Source organism: Molothrus aeneus, chromosome 5 (assembly GCF_037042795.1).
Source record: "Molothrus aeneus isolate 106 chromosome 5, BPBGC_Maene_1.0, whole genome shotgun sequence".
In the NCBI taxonomy this organism is placed as follows: Eukaryota; Metazoa; Chordata; class Aves; order Passeriformes; family Icteridae; genus Molothrus; species Molothrus aeneus.
Genome location: NC_089650.1, coordinates 58,279,499 through 58,299,812, shown reverse-complemented (window position 1 = coordinate 58,299,812; position 20,314 = coordinate 58,279,499). Strand labels below are relative to the sequence as shown.

Sequence of the window (20,314 nt, the reverse complement as noted above, 5' to 3'; positions counted from 1 at the left end):
AACTGGAAATCTGGCCAGGAGATGAGTGGCAGAAATCCATAATCAGAACCCTGGAGTCAGCTGCTCTAACTAGACAGTTCAGCCACAGGCTGTGCTTACTCCCGGCAAAAAGCTCCTGTGGTAAATAGTTCAAAGCATGCTCTTTGAACCCAGCAACCCTGCTTGTCCTGTGCCATAGCACTAACCTTTCTTTGTTTAACAGCGTATTCGTAACGACTCTTAATTTGGTGTGAAACTTTACTACCACCGAGGTTTGGAAATGATGGAAGTTGCTATTTGTGCTTTGAACCTCTCTTTTCTCTATGAAAACAGCAATACAGCAAAGTTCTTCTCAGGCTCACCCAACAGTGCATGTACAGAATAGCAGGGATAATGTTCCAGTGATTCCACCACGTCAAGCAATTCAACAAAGCCTCTTATGTGCAGAAGATGTGAGCAATTTACAAAGGCATTACACTGATTTCAGCAGAAGACAAGCAGCATTTGATATACCATATTCAGAACCCACTTTGGAGGTTATTTGATCTGCCAGTAATATTCCTCAGATAGACAGGAACAAATTTTCCTTGATGTGTCTGTCTGTCATTCAAGTAACCTGTGATCCATTGAATATGTCTCTTCCTGAAACACTCATTTTACTGCAATTCTGTCTGACTCAATATTCTTCTTACCTGACAGGTAGGAGATCAAATAATTGAAATCAATGGAGAAAGCACAAGGGACATGACACATGCCAGAGCAATAGAGCTAATCAAGTCTGGTGGCAGGAGAGTGCGACTGCTGTTGAAACGTGGAACAGGCCAGGTCCCAGAATATGGTGGGTTTTCATCTTTATATGTTATATGTGCATGACTCTATATAAATTAACTATAATGCTTTTGAATTAAATAGCAGATATTTATATATTGCAATTTCCTGGAGCACATTAAGTATTGCCTTAAATGCTTACCTGTGATGGGGTGGACTTACTCACATGTGTGTACATCGCTGTCATCTGCTGCCCTCCCAACACAGGCAGTGGCTTCTAAGATGTGCATTGGAGGAAGCACTACAAACCTCCTAGGGGACATCTCTGAGCGTGCTGGGAGTAGCTGATTTGCCCATAAACTCTCCTTTTCTTCCTTTATTGGAATTTCTTCCTTATTGGTACTTCTCTGCACATTTTGAGTCACAGCAGATGATCTTGTTGCCATGCAATCGAGTGGCTCAGGTTGGGACTCTAAGCATTGTCAAGAATGTACTCCTTTCTTTGACAACTTCACCCATTGTATTCTCTCTGACAAAATGCATGGATGATCAATTAGAAGTCAGTTATGAATTTAGAACATGAGATTTTGCTCATTGTGGTGAGAAAACAGGATCCATTCTTCTTATATTTTGTTTCAGAGGGATTCCTGGGACTTTTTAAATATTTCAAAAAGTATGAGTCGTTTAGACAATATAGAAACCTTATTTCATAACTGAAATGACAAAAATTAAAAAGAAATTATCCAAAGGTAATTTTAAAGATGAAGAGTTTTTTTAAAAAACTGAAATCAGGGCTTACTGTATAGTATGGTGTAACAATTTCATATATTTACATAAGTTCTATGATGTGCATCTCTGGGCCTTAAATCTCTCAGGGAAAGGGCTACTTTTTAATGAAAAGTCCTTAACTTCTTTATGCTGTGAGGTCCAAAACTCTATTAAACTTTTTTACTTTTCCTTTTAAAGTTCCAGAATGCCTTCCCATTAGAATCAGAAATTACAGTCACATAAAAATTCAAATACTTAGGCTTAACTATAGGTTCAGGTGAGCCTTTGTTGCCAACATAAATTCAATACCTCTGTTAAAGTCAGCTGCACTGAAAGTCAATTCTTTCCCAGCTGTCAATACACAAGGTAATTGCACTATTTTCTTCTCTAAACAAGAGCTAATTCTATGGCTAAACCAATACTCAGGACAGTGTGTGCTGCATTTTTTACAACTTTCAAGAGCTTCTGAATAAAGGCAGAAAAGATGGGCCATAGCCCACCTATCTGGTAATGCAGTTAGTGATTTGTACTTTTGGTGAGTAGAAACAAAGCCAAAATGGCTTTCAGGGGCTCTGATAAAATCACACTAAGACATTTAATATCAATTTTAACTAGTGTGCAATCCTTTCAGAGAGACCTCAAACAGAAATTCAGGTCACCTGCAAAACTGTTTTATGGGAGAGGTGCATCATTTTTAATGAAAGAACAAAGAAATGGCCAGGACTGATGCAGTGGCAGTAATCCTTCTCAAACAGCAGAACCATATACCAGCAGTCCTCTGCTTCCTCAGAAAACAATTTCATCTAAGGCAGGCCCCAGAGGCTACAATGAGCAAAGAATCAGTTGCAGTTCAGAACCATTCCAAATTTGAATTTCCTAAGTCCAAGTTCCAAACGGCACTTAAATCCAAAATCAATTTCTCTTATTTATATAATCTTATAAAATCGTACATTATTCCAGTAAAAAATAATTTAAAAAACCAAACAAACAAACAAAAAACACACAAACATGAAAAATCTTCATTGTATCATTGATTCAGAAAAACAAATCTTCCAAAATGTGCACAAGTCTTCCACAGAAGATGATGAGTAGAAAATGCATATAAACCACTAGAAATTGAGACACAGCTTTTAGTGCTACGAGAAAGCAACAAGGTGACTTCACAGTGTTGTTTAAAGCCAAGCTTGCCATTTGGGAAGGCATTTGGAATACTTAGCATTAGTTGTTTAAAAATGCAGATTACTGAGAAATAAAAGTTGCTACAAAGAAAATTCATCAAAGAAGTGCTTTTTAGTCAGACCATTTTTCAAAGTGCGTCTCCAGCTTACAGCTTTACACAGGAGGAGAACTAAGTAGCTGAGCTTGAAAGGCCATTTTTCCTACTGCACCGAAAAAGGAGTGAAAGTGTTCAGGAGTTACTTCATGGTGTACAAACAACCTGCAGAAAGCATCACAGCAAAGGAAAACATCTGCACATCTGCAGTTCTTAATCTGTGAATTGTATCCAGTCTGGAGGGGGAATGGAAGCAAAATAAGAAGATGCTTGTTGAAATTAACTGAGATAATTAAAGTCCTCCCTAGGTCATTTCCCAAAGGTGTGAGAAGTAGTCTAAGAACAAACAGAAGGCGAACCTAAATTCCAACAGCAGTCTGCCTAGCAAGTTAAAAACAGAAATTAATAAGCAGAACCAATTAAAATGGGAGGCCACGTCTCAAGCAGGCCAGATCTCAAGGTTAAGTCATCATGATGCAAAGAACATCTGTCAGAGACCCCCAGAAACATCTTTTCCAAATGTAAAACTGAATGCAGAGAAGATTATGACAGTAGGCTTTAGGACAAAGGGGTCCTGAGGACAGCAGACAGTCAATATTTAGTAACTCCCTCTTCCTTCAACCAGAATTTCACAGCTGAGATGTAACAAGTGGAGCTCTCTATACTGAAATAATCAGGGTTTTTTTAAGCAATTACATGTCAGAAATATTTCTTATACTCATCAGGCTCCAGCTGTGGAGAGCATTGTGGGAAATAAAACTTGGTTGAGTATAAAAATTCAAGTCTGGAGGACAGACCTGGTATTGGGACTGCAATGGTGGCATGCAGCAGAAGCCTAGGGATAAATATAATAACACAAGTGTACCAGGGTCCTCTCCTGGATATTGTCTCTCAAATCCCTGACAGGCAAAATGATCGGGGACTTCCCAAGCCAGGTTTAGTAAGGCTGTGCTTTCCAACAGCAGCAACACTGATTCACAGCACTAAAAAGGAGAAAACTTATCTAGAGCTACCTAAACCAGCCAGCCAAGACTGTCACATTATTGTCTTCAGCCTTCAATTTCTTGATTTTCCTTGTGTTTTAAACTCCAGTGCAATGTTTCTGTTAGTACAAAATATGCTGGTATGTACTTATGTGCAAGAAATGTCAGTGTTTGAATGATCCTGTGATTGACATCTGTAAAAGCAGTTTTAAGAAAAATTCATCAATAATAAGAAAGTGATTTGTGAAAGAAAAGGATGTGTACTGAAAAGAAGAAAGCACTTAGTGAAGAAACAAAGAGTGAGCTGCTGAGAGGGTGTAAATCTGAATGAGTTATGTCAGTTTATACTGCCTGGAAATCTGTCCATTTCCAATCTTGAAAAATTCTGGCTGAGCTGAAGCACTCTTCAAACCTAGGGTAAGAAATAAAGTGTGCTGTGAATGCATCATTTACCTCCATTCCAGCTGCTGATTTTGCTTGAAAACAAATGCCAGAGATCCCAGCCCATTTCAGAGGCCTCAATCCCCTTGTAGCAGGCACAGAATGTAAGCCAAGGAGCTCAGATATGATTAATGCTCCAAAACTACAGCTGATTTCACAGCAGGGTGCAACAAAAGAAGTGTTGAAAACAGGTGTTTTATCAGCCAGCATCTCAGAACATGTTTGCTGAGGATAAGGATAGCCAGAGCAGCCGTGCTTCCATGGGAGCTGCATTATCACAGCTCATCCTAACCCGAAGAGCATCAGCACCACGTGTCATAGGAAATAGTCTGCCAGCTGAGTGCTCCAGAGAACCAAGTCATAGCAAGAAATCATATTAATGTGCAAGAAAGACTAGAAGTACTGCTGGGAATACTGATCCCAAAAAGCACTTAATGCCTGGGAAGTCTGGCTGCAGAGAGTGTGAGGTTTCATTCATGTCACAGGACACGAAACCCAGAGTCACCACTGCAGAACTGAGCACTTTTCCCACCAGCATTAAAAACAATTTGAATAAAGTGATGGATCAAGACATTTCTTGAAATGGCTGCCTAATTTCCCATGTGTGCACCTTCCTAAGGGGTCACTGACTTCAGCAGGAGCTGCTGGGTGTGCAGCAGCTCTAAAAATCTGCCTGTTTACACTGTGGGAGCCTCATTACAGATGGTTATGTATTTCAGGCCTAAGGCAGAGCTATAGAAACATCATGAGAAGGACTTGTACTTTGCACAGGCAAACACTGGGACAAAGTACCATCCTCAAAGGCAAAATGCAAGAAAACTGTTCACAAAATCCCAAAATGGTAACATCCAAGAGGAAGTAAAGCTGACAAATCAGTCCCTCCATCCAGCTGTGAGTTCTGCAAGAAGCAAGTTACATCTAATGATTGATCAGCCCCAAAAACCTCCAGTTTATGTGGAACACCTACTCCTTCCTCTAGATGTCTTTGGAGGAAGTTTCCTAGGAAAGTAGTGTTTCACTCTCAGTTCTCAGCAGTCCTGGCAGTTTGTTTCTTTCTGGCTTACTGCTCCTGGCCTTTCCTGACTGGAGATTTTATTACTCACAGTACATTAAAATATGTAAGTTCCTAGAAGTTCCTGAAAGCAATGAGTCTTATAATGAAATGTAGAGGTGGAGAAGGCTGAGGCAGGTTAGCACTTGTAGGTGGATTCCATCCCTCCAGCAAGGCACAAGCCCCTGTCACAGTCATTTTCTGTCTGGTAGTGCAGAGGAAGCAAAAACACTGAATTTCACATGTAAGGAACCTCTAAACTAATAATAAATAAACTAATTTGTTTCTGTTCCTACATCTAGGACTACAAAATCAGGTTTGATATAAGGTTTCTATTAAGTTTCACTTTGTTTCAGTTCCTTAAGAGCTCCTGCAGGAAGTTATAAATTTTAGAGACTCCAGCCCATTTACACTGAGATTTTGGAAAATTTTCCATTGCCCTATCTTGGACATCTGGATCTGGCCCTGAGCATTCCAGGTCACACTGTGATGTGACACTAACAGATACACAGAGCTGTGGGAGCTGGAATCACTGAGGTTTGGAGAACAAGGAATCTGCATTGCGTGGTGGTTGTTGGTGCTTTATGGATCTGCACAATGATGGTGCCTTTCCCTCTCTTCCCCTGCTTTGTTTGGCTTTCTTAGAGGACATGTCCTGGGGGTGCATTGTGTATTTTTGGAATCTCTGTTTCTTCACACATTGCCAAATTGTGTACACTGCTCACCCCATGGGTTAATTACACACAGGTGGTTTTACAGAACTACAGTTTAGATTCAGTTTGGGCTGTTTAAGGAAGATTAAAGTGTCAGTATATGCAAATTGCTGGTTAAGAGATAAAACCCACAAGTTATTTAGCAATAAGTCATTTTTGAAGAAATTTTGAAGAAACTCTCATCTCCTGCTTCAGCACCACTCCAGCAAAAAAAAAACCAAAAAATGTCAGAGTTGATACCAATACAAGGATTTTTCATACAAGTAAATTGGCACCATTCTTAAATGCATTAAACCCTTTGCTTTTGATTTGTTATGGCTCCTTCAGGAAGCACCTCAAGATGTACTCCATATCCATAGACCAGGTGAATCTATGCCCTGAATATATATGTACAGTAGTTTCAATAATCCACTAATATTTAGACTTACAGCATGCCTATTTGTCTTAGCTTTACAGAAATACTTCTTTCCTGTTACATATAAGCTTTTCTCTCAATTGTTCTAAACTTACTAAGAATTCTCTGCTCTAACAATAGTAAAAATGTCTGTATGTCACTGGTTCTGTTAATTCTAATGATTGGTCCTAGGCTGTTCCTCCCCTTCCTTTAGGAATGGTACCTTCCAGTCTCTCCATGTGCATGAAAAGTGACAAGCATGGGTCCCCATATTTCTACTTATTGGGCCACCCTAAAGACACGGTTTGTAAACTCTGCATGTATATTATCTTTCTAATACATTTTGTTTCTCACAACTGTTTAGAGAGTATTTTCCGGCTTCTTCTTACATGCTAGCTCACTTAATAGTTTCTAGAGTATTCAACTTTTCTTTCATAACTGATTATCTAAGACATCACAGCAGCTATGCATTCTACAAATGTATTTGAATATCCTAAATAATGAGTTTTGCATGTTATACTGCTGCTAGTGCATAGGTCTGCTATATTTCCATTTTTTCTCATGACAAAAATTTATCTTCTGAATATGACTTTTCAGGTAGAAAATCTTGAACTTCTGAGTTTAACCTGTAATTTTCCTCATTTTTATGGCACTTGGCTTGCAAAAATATTAAGAAAATGAAGGTGGAATTTAGGTGCTGATCTCAAACAATATTTATATGCAGCCTCTTAAAGAAATAAAGGTAAAATTGAACATATTTTGAAATGTGCTGATAGGCAATAGTCATTTATTAAACCCTGTGCTTATGCTGAATTTACACAAAGCTCTTTGCTCTCAATTTCCAGCAATTTTGTTCCGAGAATCAGATCCAACCACACAGATTGTTCAGATGCATCCAATTTGTAATATAGAGTCAGGGCCCACATATGATACCTGGAAAGCAAAGGAAAAGAAAAGCTTGTTTTTTTCTGTTTTCCTATTGATTGCTATCATCACAGCAAACTCAGCAGTGTCCAGATGCATCCAGCTCTGCCTGCTGCTGACTGTGCACAGTGCAGAACATTCGCTGCAATTGCAAGAACAGTCCCACACATTGAAGCAGACAGATAGGAAATAGAAAGGGAGCAATATCCAGAGATGTTCTTACAGCCTTTCAGCTTCAAGCAGCTCCTCCAGTGTGATGCTCACAGAATTTCTGCCCCCAGCAGAACTAAACTGGGCTTAAGTTATCAGTCTTGTGCATGCAGATCCAGGTAATCTAACAAGTTTGTTTCCAGTTGGAGTTCATTTCCAGTCTGTGTCGATACATGAGATTTTTTTTGAACACAGACACATCCATATGCTTTGCTGCTGCAGAGCTGGACACATCTAGAGGCTATTTGGAAATGTTCCCATGTATTTCAAGTGTCACCATCTGAGACCTCCTAGCTGCAAAGTTCCTTCATCATATAGAAATGTTAACTCCACCATTCCTTGTATTCTCACCTTGCCTCTGTTTAGTTTTTCACTGAACATAGCTCAAAGAGGTTAGATAGAGGTTAGAGGTGAGATATCCAGGCTGGCATTAAGGCCATTTTACAGGTCCCAGCTCAATGAACTGCAATTCCAACACAAATTCTACATATTTATATTCTCAACTCTCTGAGCATCATCTTTATTTTTCCTCCTACAGAAAAACATACACAGGAAATAAGTATTTTTCCTGAAATAAGTAGAAATGTAAATACTCTATAAATATAGCTAAAATTAGTTTTGAAGTCACCCAGCTGTGAATGGTTCTCATCTATTTGGCAGGAAATGTTGCAACAGAATTTTTTTTCTCAGTATAATGTATCCAGAAAATCAGAAGAACTTCAGTTCTGGTCAACACCAAAACTGAAAAAAGCAGTGTCATGTGAAATGAAAATATATTTGTTATAAAATATCTCCATTTCAGGTATTTTTTTGCTTGATAAAAAAGCAGTGTCATGTGAAATGAAAATATGTTTGTTATAAAATGTCTCCCTTTCAGGTATTTTTAATGCAAGAGTTTGGAGGGGAAGAATTTTCCTAAAGACCCCATTTCGATGGGGCTTATCCCAACCAAAAAATGTGGCTGTGCTACCATTCATTAGATCACTGAGCAAGGAGTCAAATTTCCTGAAGCAGAACAGATAAATTGGTCATTCTAGTATGCCTTAGGAGAGGCCCTACCATAACATCATGGAGCAGTCTGTTATAAGACCTCATCTCACATGAAGGATATTTTCCCTTTTGTATAAATAATCACTTCTGGGACATGATCAGCAGCCTGACTGGAACTTAGACACAGCACAGGAGAGATTCAGGTGGTTTGGAAGGTTCCTGCAGTTCAAGGGATACCTGCCTGTCCTTCCTTGCACCACGGGTTTGGTGGCCCTTTCTAGTGACCCCTGCATTCATATTTGCAAAAAATAGATTAAAACTTGGGAGCTTATACTGTGAAGTGATTGTTTGAATACAGTTATATCCTTCAGAGGATGCCAGTTTGCAGTCTGCTACAAACTGTTTTTTCTAGTTGTATTAGAATGTCTGAAGCTTTTACATTTGTCTAATAAATGGCTAAAGCACCTTGGCCTATACTTTGAAGCCAGAGGCTCCTATCTGTTCAGAGTACTGATCAGATAATCCAGTTCACCTCATTTTTGATGCTCATTTTATAAATCTCCAGAGCTGAGGTTGGGTGTTATTTGAAACTTGAACTGCCTCATATATCATTTATCTGATGGGAGTGCAAAAATCAATACTCATTTTGGAAAAGTACCCTTTCTGCCTGTGACCACCTTGGTGGAACTGCAAACATTCATTCATATTCCTGCTGCATTTCCAATACCACGTTCTTATTTCTAGCAATACCAACTTAATTTCAGGAACCTGTGGTGTGTAAAAAAAAAAAAAGACTAACTAAATGAACCAATATACTGGTTAATAAAATTGGTCTAAAATCATCAGGTAATTTGAATATGGGCTCCCAAAGGTTCTAGAATGTTTTATTGCTATGGGTAAAAAACTACTCAAGGGCAAAAATTAATATTAAAAATTGCTTTATAAACATGTCTTTAGTATTTAATAAATATGTAGCAGCTGGCAGAAAAGTAGAACATCCTTCTATTAAATAACACTGGATGTGTATGTATAAGTGGGTGCATATAGTTATTTCAGTCTTATAGAAAATTTCTGTTTCAAAAGCTGTGCAGACCTTTATCCTTTGATATAGAAATAGAAAACACAGTCTTGAAAGAAAGAGGGACACAGTCCTTTCAGTTTTCTGGCAATGACTTTGAGCTTCCAGGAAGGCAATACCTCACTTTGTAAATGCAAAATTACTGAATCCTAAACATTGCTTTGGCAATTACACTCCCAGTGGATTCAGACCAGTCTGGCTGAATAGTCTAACCCAGGCTTCCCCCATCTGTATCACAGGAATAGTAATATTTACTTACCTATCTCATGGGAGTGTTATGGGGATTAATTATTTAATGCTTGAGAAGCACTTTAAAGATTAAAATTCCTAGTTGACTACTCAGTATTATTACTAAAGCAGAACCTTGCTAATCCACACCAAAATTGGCAGTGTCCCCCCATATCTGAGCAAAGATTTATTAATAAGGTTGTTGAGCAAGTTCTTTTATAATTAAAGCTTCATTATTCTAATATAACATTCTGGAGTAGATTTACTAATGTGGTGTAAAGTGTAGATAATTACACCTAAACTCCAGTGAATAAAGCAGATGAACAAACATTATCCCGGGTTTGGTTCACATAAACTGGCAAGCAGACTTCCCAAAGAAGGGCAAAGTTCCACCCACAAATCTTTTCCTAACACTTATTTGTGGTGTTTGTGAGGTCCCCAGGATGAGGTGAGAGATGAGAATCTGGCTCCATGTTCTCAGAAGACTGATTTATTATTTTATGATATTATATTATATTAAAGAATACTAAACTAAAACCATACTAAAGAAAGAGAAGGACACAGACAGAAGGTTTAACAAGAATGATTAATAAAAATTTGTGACTGACACCTCAGAGTGTGACACAGCTCATGGTGATTGGTCATTAAGTCAAAATAATTCACAAACATGCACCTGTTGGATAAACAATCTCCAGACCACATTCCAAAGCAGCCAAACACAGGAGAAGTGAATCAGATAATTATTATTGACATTTTTCTCTGAAGCTTCTCAACTTCCCAGGAGAAGAAATCCTGGTGAAGGGATTTTTCAGAAAATATCACGGTGACACTTATTTTCATGGCTCCCTGTATTTCCATCCAGTTGACAATACTGGAAGATCAGTACCCAAAATACAGGACCTGAGAGAACACAGCTGTACCTCTGTCTCCACATCAGTTTTTCCTTTCCTCATGTAATCCAGATAAGTAGGTAAAATAGCAATTCAGTAACACTTCCTGTGTCTCTGCAGTTTGCCACAGGACTAAGTCCAATCCTCTGCTGTTGCAGCACAAAATCCCAGAAAATCCCTCTCCTGCTGCTCATCTCACATCTCTCTTTCATTCGCCACAGGCCCCCAATTAATAACAAGACTGCATCACTGTGACTTGTTCCTCCTCAGAGTTATCTTCCCCACATATCTGTGATGGTATTTTTGCCACAGGGAGCTGGGGACCAAAGGGAACTGTGTGAAGGCACACAGGAATATTCCTGTATCCTGCATCCTGTGTCAAGGAGCCTTGCCAGTGACCTGACTCTGTGATGTTCAAGACTAAATTAAGCTAACAAGGCTTCTCATGGTCTCTCCACACTGACATCAGAAACATGATGAGTCTAAGTGCTTGCACAGAGAGTGACACAAAGAACTGTTATTCCAAGCACTAGGGAGGCAAAGGCAAACCCTGTCCATGGAGGGACTTGCAGGTCCTGCCTCTGTCCTCACTCCACCATCCCATGGTGCAACTCCTGGCTGATGCTTTGTGGTCCAACCACAGGCAAAGGTTAGCAGAGGTCATGGCTTCTGTCAGGTTTCTTAGGGCTCCTTATTCCTATCTTGGGGAAAAAAAACCACAGAAAATGAAATGTGCTTTTTTTTGACTTTGACAGTATGAGGTAACTGTAACTCTCCAACCAATGCTTAACAAACATGACCAGAGAATGTTGAATTTTGTTGTGCAAGAGCAACACAGATATGCAACCCAGAATTTTGAACATCTGGATTTTCTAACAAGACGTAGTTTGTGTTTACTTATTAGGAGCTGAATATTACAGTGTAAAATTCATTTATTCATGCACTTCCATCTCATCATAGAGTTTTCAGATACATTTGTCTCAGAGTTCCAAAGATATCAGATACTACAACAGTCCTGACAAACTCCCAGTCTGAAGATTTTGCTTCTGCACCTTCTACCCTAAGCAGAGCAGGACTACTTATTCATGAGCTTTGTGCCTGAGTTCAAACCAAGTGTTTTGTTTAAGATCCCGTTCTCACTGAATGAGAAGCTCAGTGCCCACCAGAAACAAATTTCTAGGAGCATTTCATACACAGTCAAAGTGCTCCTCACTTATTAAGTAAATTTTATGTATTACCTACATGCTTTTAATAATAACAGCTATTTGTTGACCTGACTGAATGTGATGCCTACTGTTAACACCCATTTTAGCTGTGATAATTCATAATTTTAATATTTAACTTTAATTAAGTGTGTAATATCCAACTCTTAAATTATTCAGTCTCTGCAGAATGTTTTTCATTAATACCACACATTTTATTAACATATTTATGAACATATTTATGACTTAGTGTGGCTTAATTCTATTAATAAAAACTAATTTGAAAGTCATTATTTTTTTTAATTATACAATAACTTCCAATGTAATTTTTCCAGCTCCAGCATAGCTCTGGGAGAGAACTGCTGAGGTTTCTCCAGTTCTACTCTGCTGCCTGACCACACAGGGAAAATAAAACCTTCTTTATTGACAGGTTGAGTATTCCCTGAGTAGCTCTGATCTGGTAAATATGTGAGATGCTCAGCACTTCAAAAAGGGCACCAAACCACCTGGAGGCCCTATTGAATAGGGCCTAATGTGTGATCAGAGCAGGCTCACTCAAGACTGGCACTTAAGCTGTCCACACACTTAATATTGACACCACAGAGAGGAGCTTCCTGTGGAGGTAAAAGCCCCATGCAGGCTGCTGCTCTTCACTTGGGCTCTTCCAGTATTAGTAATCCTGCAACATTTATGCAGATGGATTAAGCTGACTCAAGGAAAAATCTAATTTGCCAAGGGTTACAACCTGTCCCTGGAGGCAGGGGAACTGCAGTTCTTGTTAATAGATCTCTTGGGGGGAATTAGAGTGAAGGAACACTGAATGGTTGGTGTTTATATATATATATATATGGTTTATTTTAGAACAATTAGGTTGAAATGGAAAGCAGGTATATAGCCATTTTGGTTATTATTACCTATAGTAATATAACAATATAAAAGCATATTATTATTAAGAAAATATATAAGGGAAGGAAAAGGAAAAAGAAAAGGAAAAGAAAAAGGCAAAAGGCAAAAGGAAAAGGAAAAAGGAAAAGGACCTTCTAAGACATGACAGCCACCTCTCATGTCATTGTAGCTGAGCCAGTTATGCCCCATCAGAAGGGCTGAATAAGGTGAATGTCCTGATACCTTCCCCAGAGGGGTTTTACAGCTGAGCCAGTCATGTAAGGGAGAACATTGGCATGATAAAAACTATTATCCCACCTCATAGGTTCTTCTTCTTATCAGCCTCTTCTCCTATCTAGCTCAAAACGCAGCTTGTCCCTAAACAAAAGTTTGTGCACCCCTGCTTTGCTCCTGGGCTGTGACCCTGCACATCCTCAGCAAAGCACCAGCTACTTTTGGAAATGGACAATTGTTTGTCATTAACCATTAACATTTCAGTCTCTCACACCAAGTTCACTCTGATTGGTGATCATGATGATTTAAATATTTAATTAATAGGACTGTTTATTAGAATAATATCTATGGAATAAACTAAGCTGGGTCTTAGAATGAGAGGCAAGCTGTGTACCCATAAGATCTGGCCTTAAGATTTACAGCCAGAAGACTATTACAGTAAATTAGTAAACTGATTTACCACATTAATTTACCTATTTCTGAAATACAACCTGCTTGTAGGTGTGGCTCCTTATTTTCTCCCCTCTCCCATCCCGTGCTTTGGATAGCTTTTTTCTGCATAGAAAAATGATCCTTTTTTATTCTTGCAATTGTAAGGGCAGTGTCAAAGTCCCAACCCTGTTGTAAGGTGAGTGATGTTGGAGAGAGCCAAATGATGCAGAGCTTAGGCACTATTACAAAATCACAATGAATTGTTTATGGATGTGATTTATATTTGAGGGGTGAACAATGGCAGAGTAACCAGGAAAGAGCTAAAGCAGCACCCCACCCCAAGATATCCAAGACAATCCAGGCCACCTGCTCTCCATGGCAGAAAGTCTCAGTGTTTCTGAATTCACTAGTTATCTCCTGTGCCAGCCTGAAAGGTCTCAGGCCACTTTCTTGCAGTGGCCTGTGTTTTCTAAAAAGGGCCTGGTGTGGGGTGATGGGTGTAGATCTCTGTGTTCATCCACTCAGCTTTGATCCACAGCCCCCAAAAGGGTTTCCATAGGGAACTCCCCTCCTTTGGTTGTGTACATGTTCAACAGAAGAGCAGACATCTATTTCCAGAGGTCTTTTGGGCCACCTCTCTCTCTGACTCTGTGAGGCAATTAAATTATTATCTCAAGTGGTAAGAACAGTAAAATGCTGGTGAAACAGTGCCATAATTAAAGAACTAACTCAGGGAAAGGGATTTACTGATGATGCCCTGGGTATAATAATGTAGGATCAAAACCAGTGCAGAATAATAATAGGAACCCTCCAAGTCAGATCAGTTGCTTCCCATGTTTCTTTGTTAATCATATTTAAAGACTACATTACATAAGAAATTGAAAAGTGATTTCATACATAGTGCTTGCTACAGATTAAAGCCCACACAAATCAATGTGTGTGGCTTTCTTGTTTCAAGAAAACACGCAGCATTTTTCTGAAGAATTTTTAAACTTTTTTCCTTGCACTATACAGTTTTCCCCTCTCTTACTGAAGTTTAAATTTTCCCTTTCTGTCTGTTCCCTTAGCTCCACCACCAAGTAAGATCATCTCCTGAGCTTCTGTAGATTTGGTCTTCCAAGCATAACTAACAATCTGCTCTTTCTGAAGTGTTGCAATAATTCCAAAATTAGATCTCTGAACATGAAAGCACTTCTCTAACAAACCTCTAAGCAAAGTACAGAAAAGGTGATGAAAGTGAATTTTACCTGAGATGAAATCATTCAAAGTCTCAGTAAATGGCCCTTGCAAGAACTTCATGAACACTGAGTCTGCTGCAAAAATATTTAGGGCATCTTCCATTTAATATCTAGGTAAAGTATAAAATGGAAGATGGATATACTGAACCCAAAGGAACTAAATATTTGCTCATCAGTAATGACCAGGAACATGAAAAGAAGTAGGGCATCAATGGCACTAGGAGCTGAGCCAAGGAGGATGTAGAGCTGTGCTTTCCAGCCTTGGAATAGGTCAGTGACTGAATTTTCTGGATGTTAAATTAAACCTTTTAAGTTTACACAGGAGATTGAGGTGTTCATCTCTTACACTACACTTACATTCATATCTCTTCAGTTCTTGTGAACATCTGCAGAAGCCGTGTCACCAATAGCTCCATGTTATAGGAATAGGGGCCACCTTTTCCAGTATTAGACCAATGACAAAAGCAAAAATGCACAATGACTTTGGGGACAGAAAAACTAGGGCTGGCATTGTTTCATACCACAAATATCAGTCTTTCTTAATGAATCATTCTGCTCTTTTGAAAATGCCAAGCACAAAATTTAGAAGTGAAAGATGTCAGGATTCAGATGCATGTTCATTCTCCTGTAATCTTTTGTGACTTGTAAAATAACTCTGATTATCCTGAGCAACCATCCTCAAACTTTGGAAAAGCAAAAGTGGGAAGCCAAAAGAACTAATTACTAAAAAGTAGAAAGATTCCATTCTTGAGCAAAGCAACATTTAAAGTTATTTTTATAAGGTACTCTAAACATTCAGAGTCACCATGACATTGTTGAGTACAAACAGGCAAGTGGTATAACAAATATGGCTACATTAAGATAGAAAACTAGATTAGGTTTTCATTGCATCAGAAACAAGGCTTCAAAATACTAAGCTGATCACTCAACTGCAAGTATGAGAAAGGAGAAGTAGTTCCTATGCTAAAATAACCAAGTATAACCTGTGTTAATTTTTATAAATGTATATGGCATGTATCTAATTCCTATACATAGAATTAACCTTTTGCACTCATAGCACACTGCCATCGTACCTTGGTAAAGCATAAGAGCAGTGCTAAAGATGGAAAGGCTGTTCCCACCTGGGTGTGCCCACAGTGACTGACCAAAGGAAGTGCCATATCCCAGCAGAGGACACCTCAACCCATTGGTGTTTGCTTCCAGGGCTACTGGTGTTCAGGGATCTGAATGGGGATAAGTTCAGTGGAAGGGGAGACAAGGGAAGTGTAATTTTAAGCCAAGAAAAGTGCAATTTGTGAGAAAACATTTGCATAGCATATTGAATAATTAACAGGAATTACAATTTATAGCTAGAAGTACAGGCAAGCTGCAAGGTGGGGGCAGAGCCCATTGCCACTCACTGAGAGAGGCTGGGGAAAGGGTGGCATATTGTGTCACATTTCCATAAGGCTCACAGCTGAACAAAAAGTACCAAGGGCTTTTCTAACCATGAAATCTTCAGAGAATCATTTATTTCAGGAGACAAAGGGTGCTGTGTGTTTGGGTTGTGGAAGTGTCAGGATAAAAGATTAAAGATTCTTTATATATTCTGAAATATCCCTCCTTAGAGAGTGCTAAAGAAAAGCTTCAGGAGACCAATGCAATCAGGAACATCAAAGACATGTCAAGCTATAATGAGAAAGACCCAAATGCCCTCCTGGTGCAGCACTACCAACATTACTGGATACTCACCAGGGGACAATTTGTCCCATTTTTGTTATTAGCAGCATCTGTAAGAACTGCTTGCCACCTCCTGGCAATACATAATTGCAGACCAAAAAAATGGGGGGAAAAAAATAAAGCACTATATTTTTTATTCAATCAAACCCTTTTTGATTCCCTAGGAAAATATTTCTGGGAAGATATGAGAACAGCTGCTTAGACAGTTCAGAAAACACTTCATCCAGACTAATGAAAGTGTTCAAAGCTTTAATATATTGTACATTATTCATATAATTTGAAAATTAAAAAGGCTTTGAGATTTTATTACTTAAGTAATAGAATGTGATGTAATTTCTACTCTTACTACTAAATATTCAATAAATTATATTAGTACTTTATGGATACTTATATCTGATGAAAAACCACACATCCTTGATAAATTATTAAACAATTATCTAAAATATTTTGATGCTAAGGGAGAACCTAGCCACAAATCAGAGGTCCATGGGCAGAGCTCTCCTCTCTATTAGGAGTAAAGCCAGGGTTCTTTTTCTCATGGCTCAGCCATCAGCAAGCACTGGATCCAGGTAGAACGGGTAAGACAGGAGCAATAGACTCATGAGAGCAGTACCCTCATTTCCACTCCACTGAATGTGTGAGAGCTGACAGACCAAAACAAACAATTAATGTATGTGGCAGCTCTACCTCAAATAAAAAAAAAAACCCTTTAGACAGAAAACTTCTGTTCCTGATGTTTTCCCTGTGTCACTCTTGCCCCAGAATGGCTGTGTTCATCTCCCACTTGTCCTCCCACACACTCAGTCTTGTGTCTGTGGTGGCTCTTACTCAGTTATCAATTTACTCCTTTGCCTGGGAGTTATGTGAAGCTGCTCGTAGGTGAGTCACTCTTACACATCCCATGGAGAAGTGCCACCAACTTGTGTTACAGTAGCTTGTAGAAACTAAAAGCCACCCAGCAAACACCTACTAAATTACAGCAAATGAAATGCCATGCTAGTGACAGATTATAGTGCTGCTCCCAGCTCATTTGTCTTGTCTAAACTAGTAGGTCAAGGGAGATTTTCTCCCTTCAAAGAAAGAAGGCAGGCATCTATTAGCCTTCAGTGAGAGGTATACTTTTGAAAACCAATTTCTCTCACAGTAAGAATGTTATCAATGGTGACAAAGTCAGAAACAAGTTCAAAACTACGTTGGCCCTAAATCTCTCCAGCAGTTGCAACTGAATGCAATATTCTACTCATCTGCTTGCAAGTTGTTTGGGCATTAGTAGTTCGTGCTCTGTTAAACAAATATTGTTTTCAGTTCTTCACAGAGGTGAAGGAAGAACAAAGTAAAATCAGTGCTCTGTCTCTGGTTTAGTATGTTACAAAATGCTTTGAGATATGTTGGAATAACAGACAATAAAAGTAGGTTATGTTCCCAATTAACCCAAAGGTTTTATAAAAAGCCTTAGACCAACAGAATAAAAAGTATTCAGAAATATTAATAACTCTCTCAAAAATGTAGCTAGAAAGTGAGTATAATCATGAAAATAAATTACTTGTTTAACTGCTCTGCAGGATAAAATTTTACCTTTTTCTCCTGTTTATATTTGCTAAGGAGAAGCAATCATTTTAGTGCTGGTTGAACAATTTCAAATGAACCCTTATGGCTTGAACACAGCTCTTTAAAAGGTTTTTTTTTTTCTGAGTAACAAATTACTTACATTCCTGCACTTTGCTCTACTCTAGTAATTTTTATACTTTTCCACAATGTTCAAACATTAGAGGGAAGTTGGCTACAATACCCTGACATGAGTATTCTCCTCACTAGTTAATGACAATGGCTTGTTGACATTAATGTCTACCAAGGCTGAGAATGACTTTCTATATAATGTCATTTCATTTGAAAGAAAATCAGGTTAGGTTGGGTTTCGCTGTCTCAGACTGATGGTACTTAAACCTTAAAAAAAGTAATTTTCTTCCTATTTGCAAATGCTATATTGCCAAAGAAAACAAATGATAGTTTTATTCCATGGCATCATTGTTCCATAACCACTGGAAATACAACCTATATATAGGTGCCTTCCCAGCAAGTATTTTAAACACAGTGCAGCCAGTGACCCACCTGAGGTTGTCCCACAGCCAAACCAAAAAAGCTGTGGCTACAGGTTTTCTTACTTGATTGGCCAAGTTGTCTTTTACTTAGGGTTTTCTGGGGGAGAGATAAAATCCAGTAATGCATATAATATGGCATTTCCCAGTTTATGGACACCTATTCTTATAAATCAGTATATGTAAGAGATATGCTGATTCACTTTTGTTGAAGTACATTCTAACCCACTATGATTTCTCACTACAACATTTGGTTGGTTTTTCATCCCCTTTAAAATAGAAAACAGAAGAAATTCTGTAATCTCCAGGCAATAAAGCAGTAGGCCACTAACCTCCAGGTCTCTTCTCCAGAGCATCCTACAAATAACTGGTACCATATTATCCTTTGTGCCTCAGAGGAGCCACAACATGTTTGCCACCTTGATTTTGAAAGGTGCACCCCTGGTTTGTCCTCCTGGAGGAGAAGCAGCTGATTTGAGCATAGTGGTTCCTTTTCCACAGAGGCAGTCTTGTTACCCAAAGCATCTTGCTGCTCCAGGCTCTTTGGTGTTTTCACTGGTGTGTAGCTGATACTACCCAAAGGAATCAGCTATTTCTGTAATCAGAAGCTCTCACAGCCTAACATGAGATTGGATAATGGCCCACTACTCTTCACTGACACTGAAAAACAACATCTCATGGACACCTAGGAAAGAAGATTGTAGTTCAGACAAATACACTGATCCAACCCTTGGCACCACCTCTACCCTGGGTAGGAGTGACAATGCCATGAAAAGTACAAACTTAATTTTCCAAAGCTCAGGGTGGCTTCTTCAGTTTGCTCAGCTACCTTGCTGGTGCACATAGGGAGCTTCATGCTGAGTCCCAGGATAGTTTTAGTGATTTGGACTCTGTGCATGGTCCCTGGCTCAAGTATTAGATAAAATGACACCCCCTGGATTTCAGATTGAAGAAGAGCCAGGGTGGGGTCTCTGCTTCCTCCATCAGGCACAGGCTGTGGGCCTGTACCAGGCTGGTGGTGCAGAAGAACAGAAGTAAAGAACAAGCCCATCAAGGTCAATGCTTTTTGTAGGCAAACTCCTAGGAGCTGATCACTCTACATGCACGAGTCTTCCTCTTATTTTTTCTTGCTTGAGTGCCAAGCTGGGAGCAGATGGTACATTAGTCACCCTTAACTGGAGGGTAAGAAAGTGTGATTTCTTTTTTTTCTAAATTCAGTTGAGACCCTCATCCCATTTAGATTCCCAGCTCAATGTTTATTTGTCTTACACAGAACTTGTACTTTCTACCCCTCTCAAATGCTAATCCTCTCCACACATATGCTCATTATGCAAAAGCATATGACAAACACCATCTGGGAAAATAAATAGCTCCTCAGCTAACTGTGCTGCTCCCTCCCTTTACATCACCCACCTCACTATTGTCTCTCCTATTTTTGTCTGCAAGACAGCAATCACTCAATCCAGCTATTACTTAAAAGTGCTGTTTTAGTCAAGCAAGCTGCAGATCCCAGGGCTGGGCAGTAGAATCTATTCCATTTTTTTGAGATGATGTGCGTCTCCATGATAATTTGAAAGCAGCCAGAGCACTGAGAAAAAAGCATGTTACTTTTTTAAAGGGCAGTTGATATCAGTGACAGATACTAGTCCTGACCTTAAGAAGTCCATGCTTGTTTTTTAGCTAGAAGGTTACATTTTCTCCCCCAGAAAATTTGCAGCTCTTGCCACAAGTTCTACCTCGTTTCCATGGATTCCTGAGACAGTCCTTCATCTCTGACAGATTATTCCTCATACTGTTCAAAGCCTAACTAAAATGGTG

At 39.0% G+C, this 20,314-nt stretch overlaps 1 protein-coding gene across 11 annotated transcripts in view; it reads left to right on the top strand.

Moving 5' to 3' along the window:
* The window catches only part of MAGI2 (membrane associated guanylate kinase, WW and PDZ domain containing 2), a 705,904-nt gene that overhangs the window by 681,676 nt on the left and 3,914 nt on the right, over positions 1-20,314 (top strand). For 9 of the 11 annotated variants that reach the window (XM_066550916.1, XM_066550914.1, XM_066550924.1 and 6 more), the window contains one exon: positions 679-817. In XM_066550916.1, the coding sequence (XP_066407013.1) occupies positions 679-817 (139 nt within the window). Of the gene's footprint in view, positions 1-678; positions 818-6,584; positions 6,674-20,314 lie in introns of all 11 variants that reach the window. The other 2 variants (XM_066550923.1, XM_066550922.1) reach the window with 1 other exon arrangement.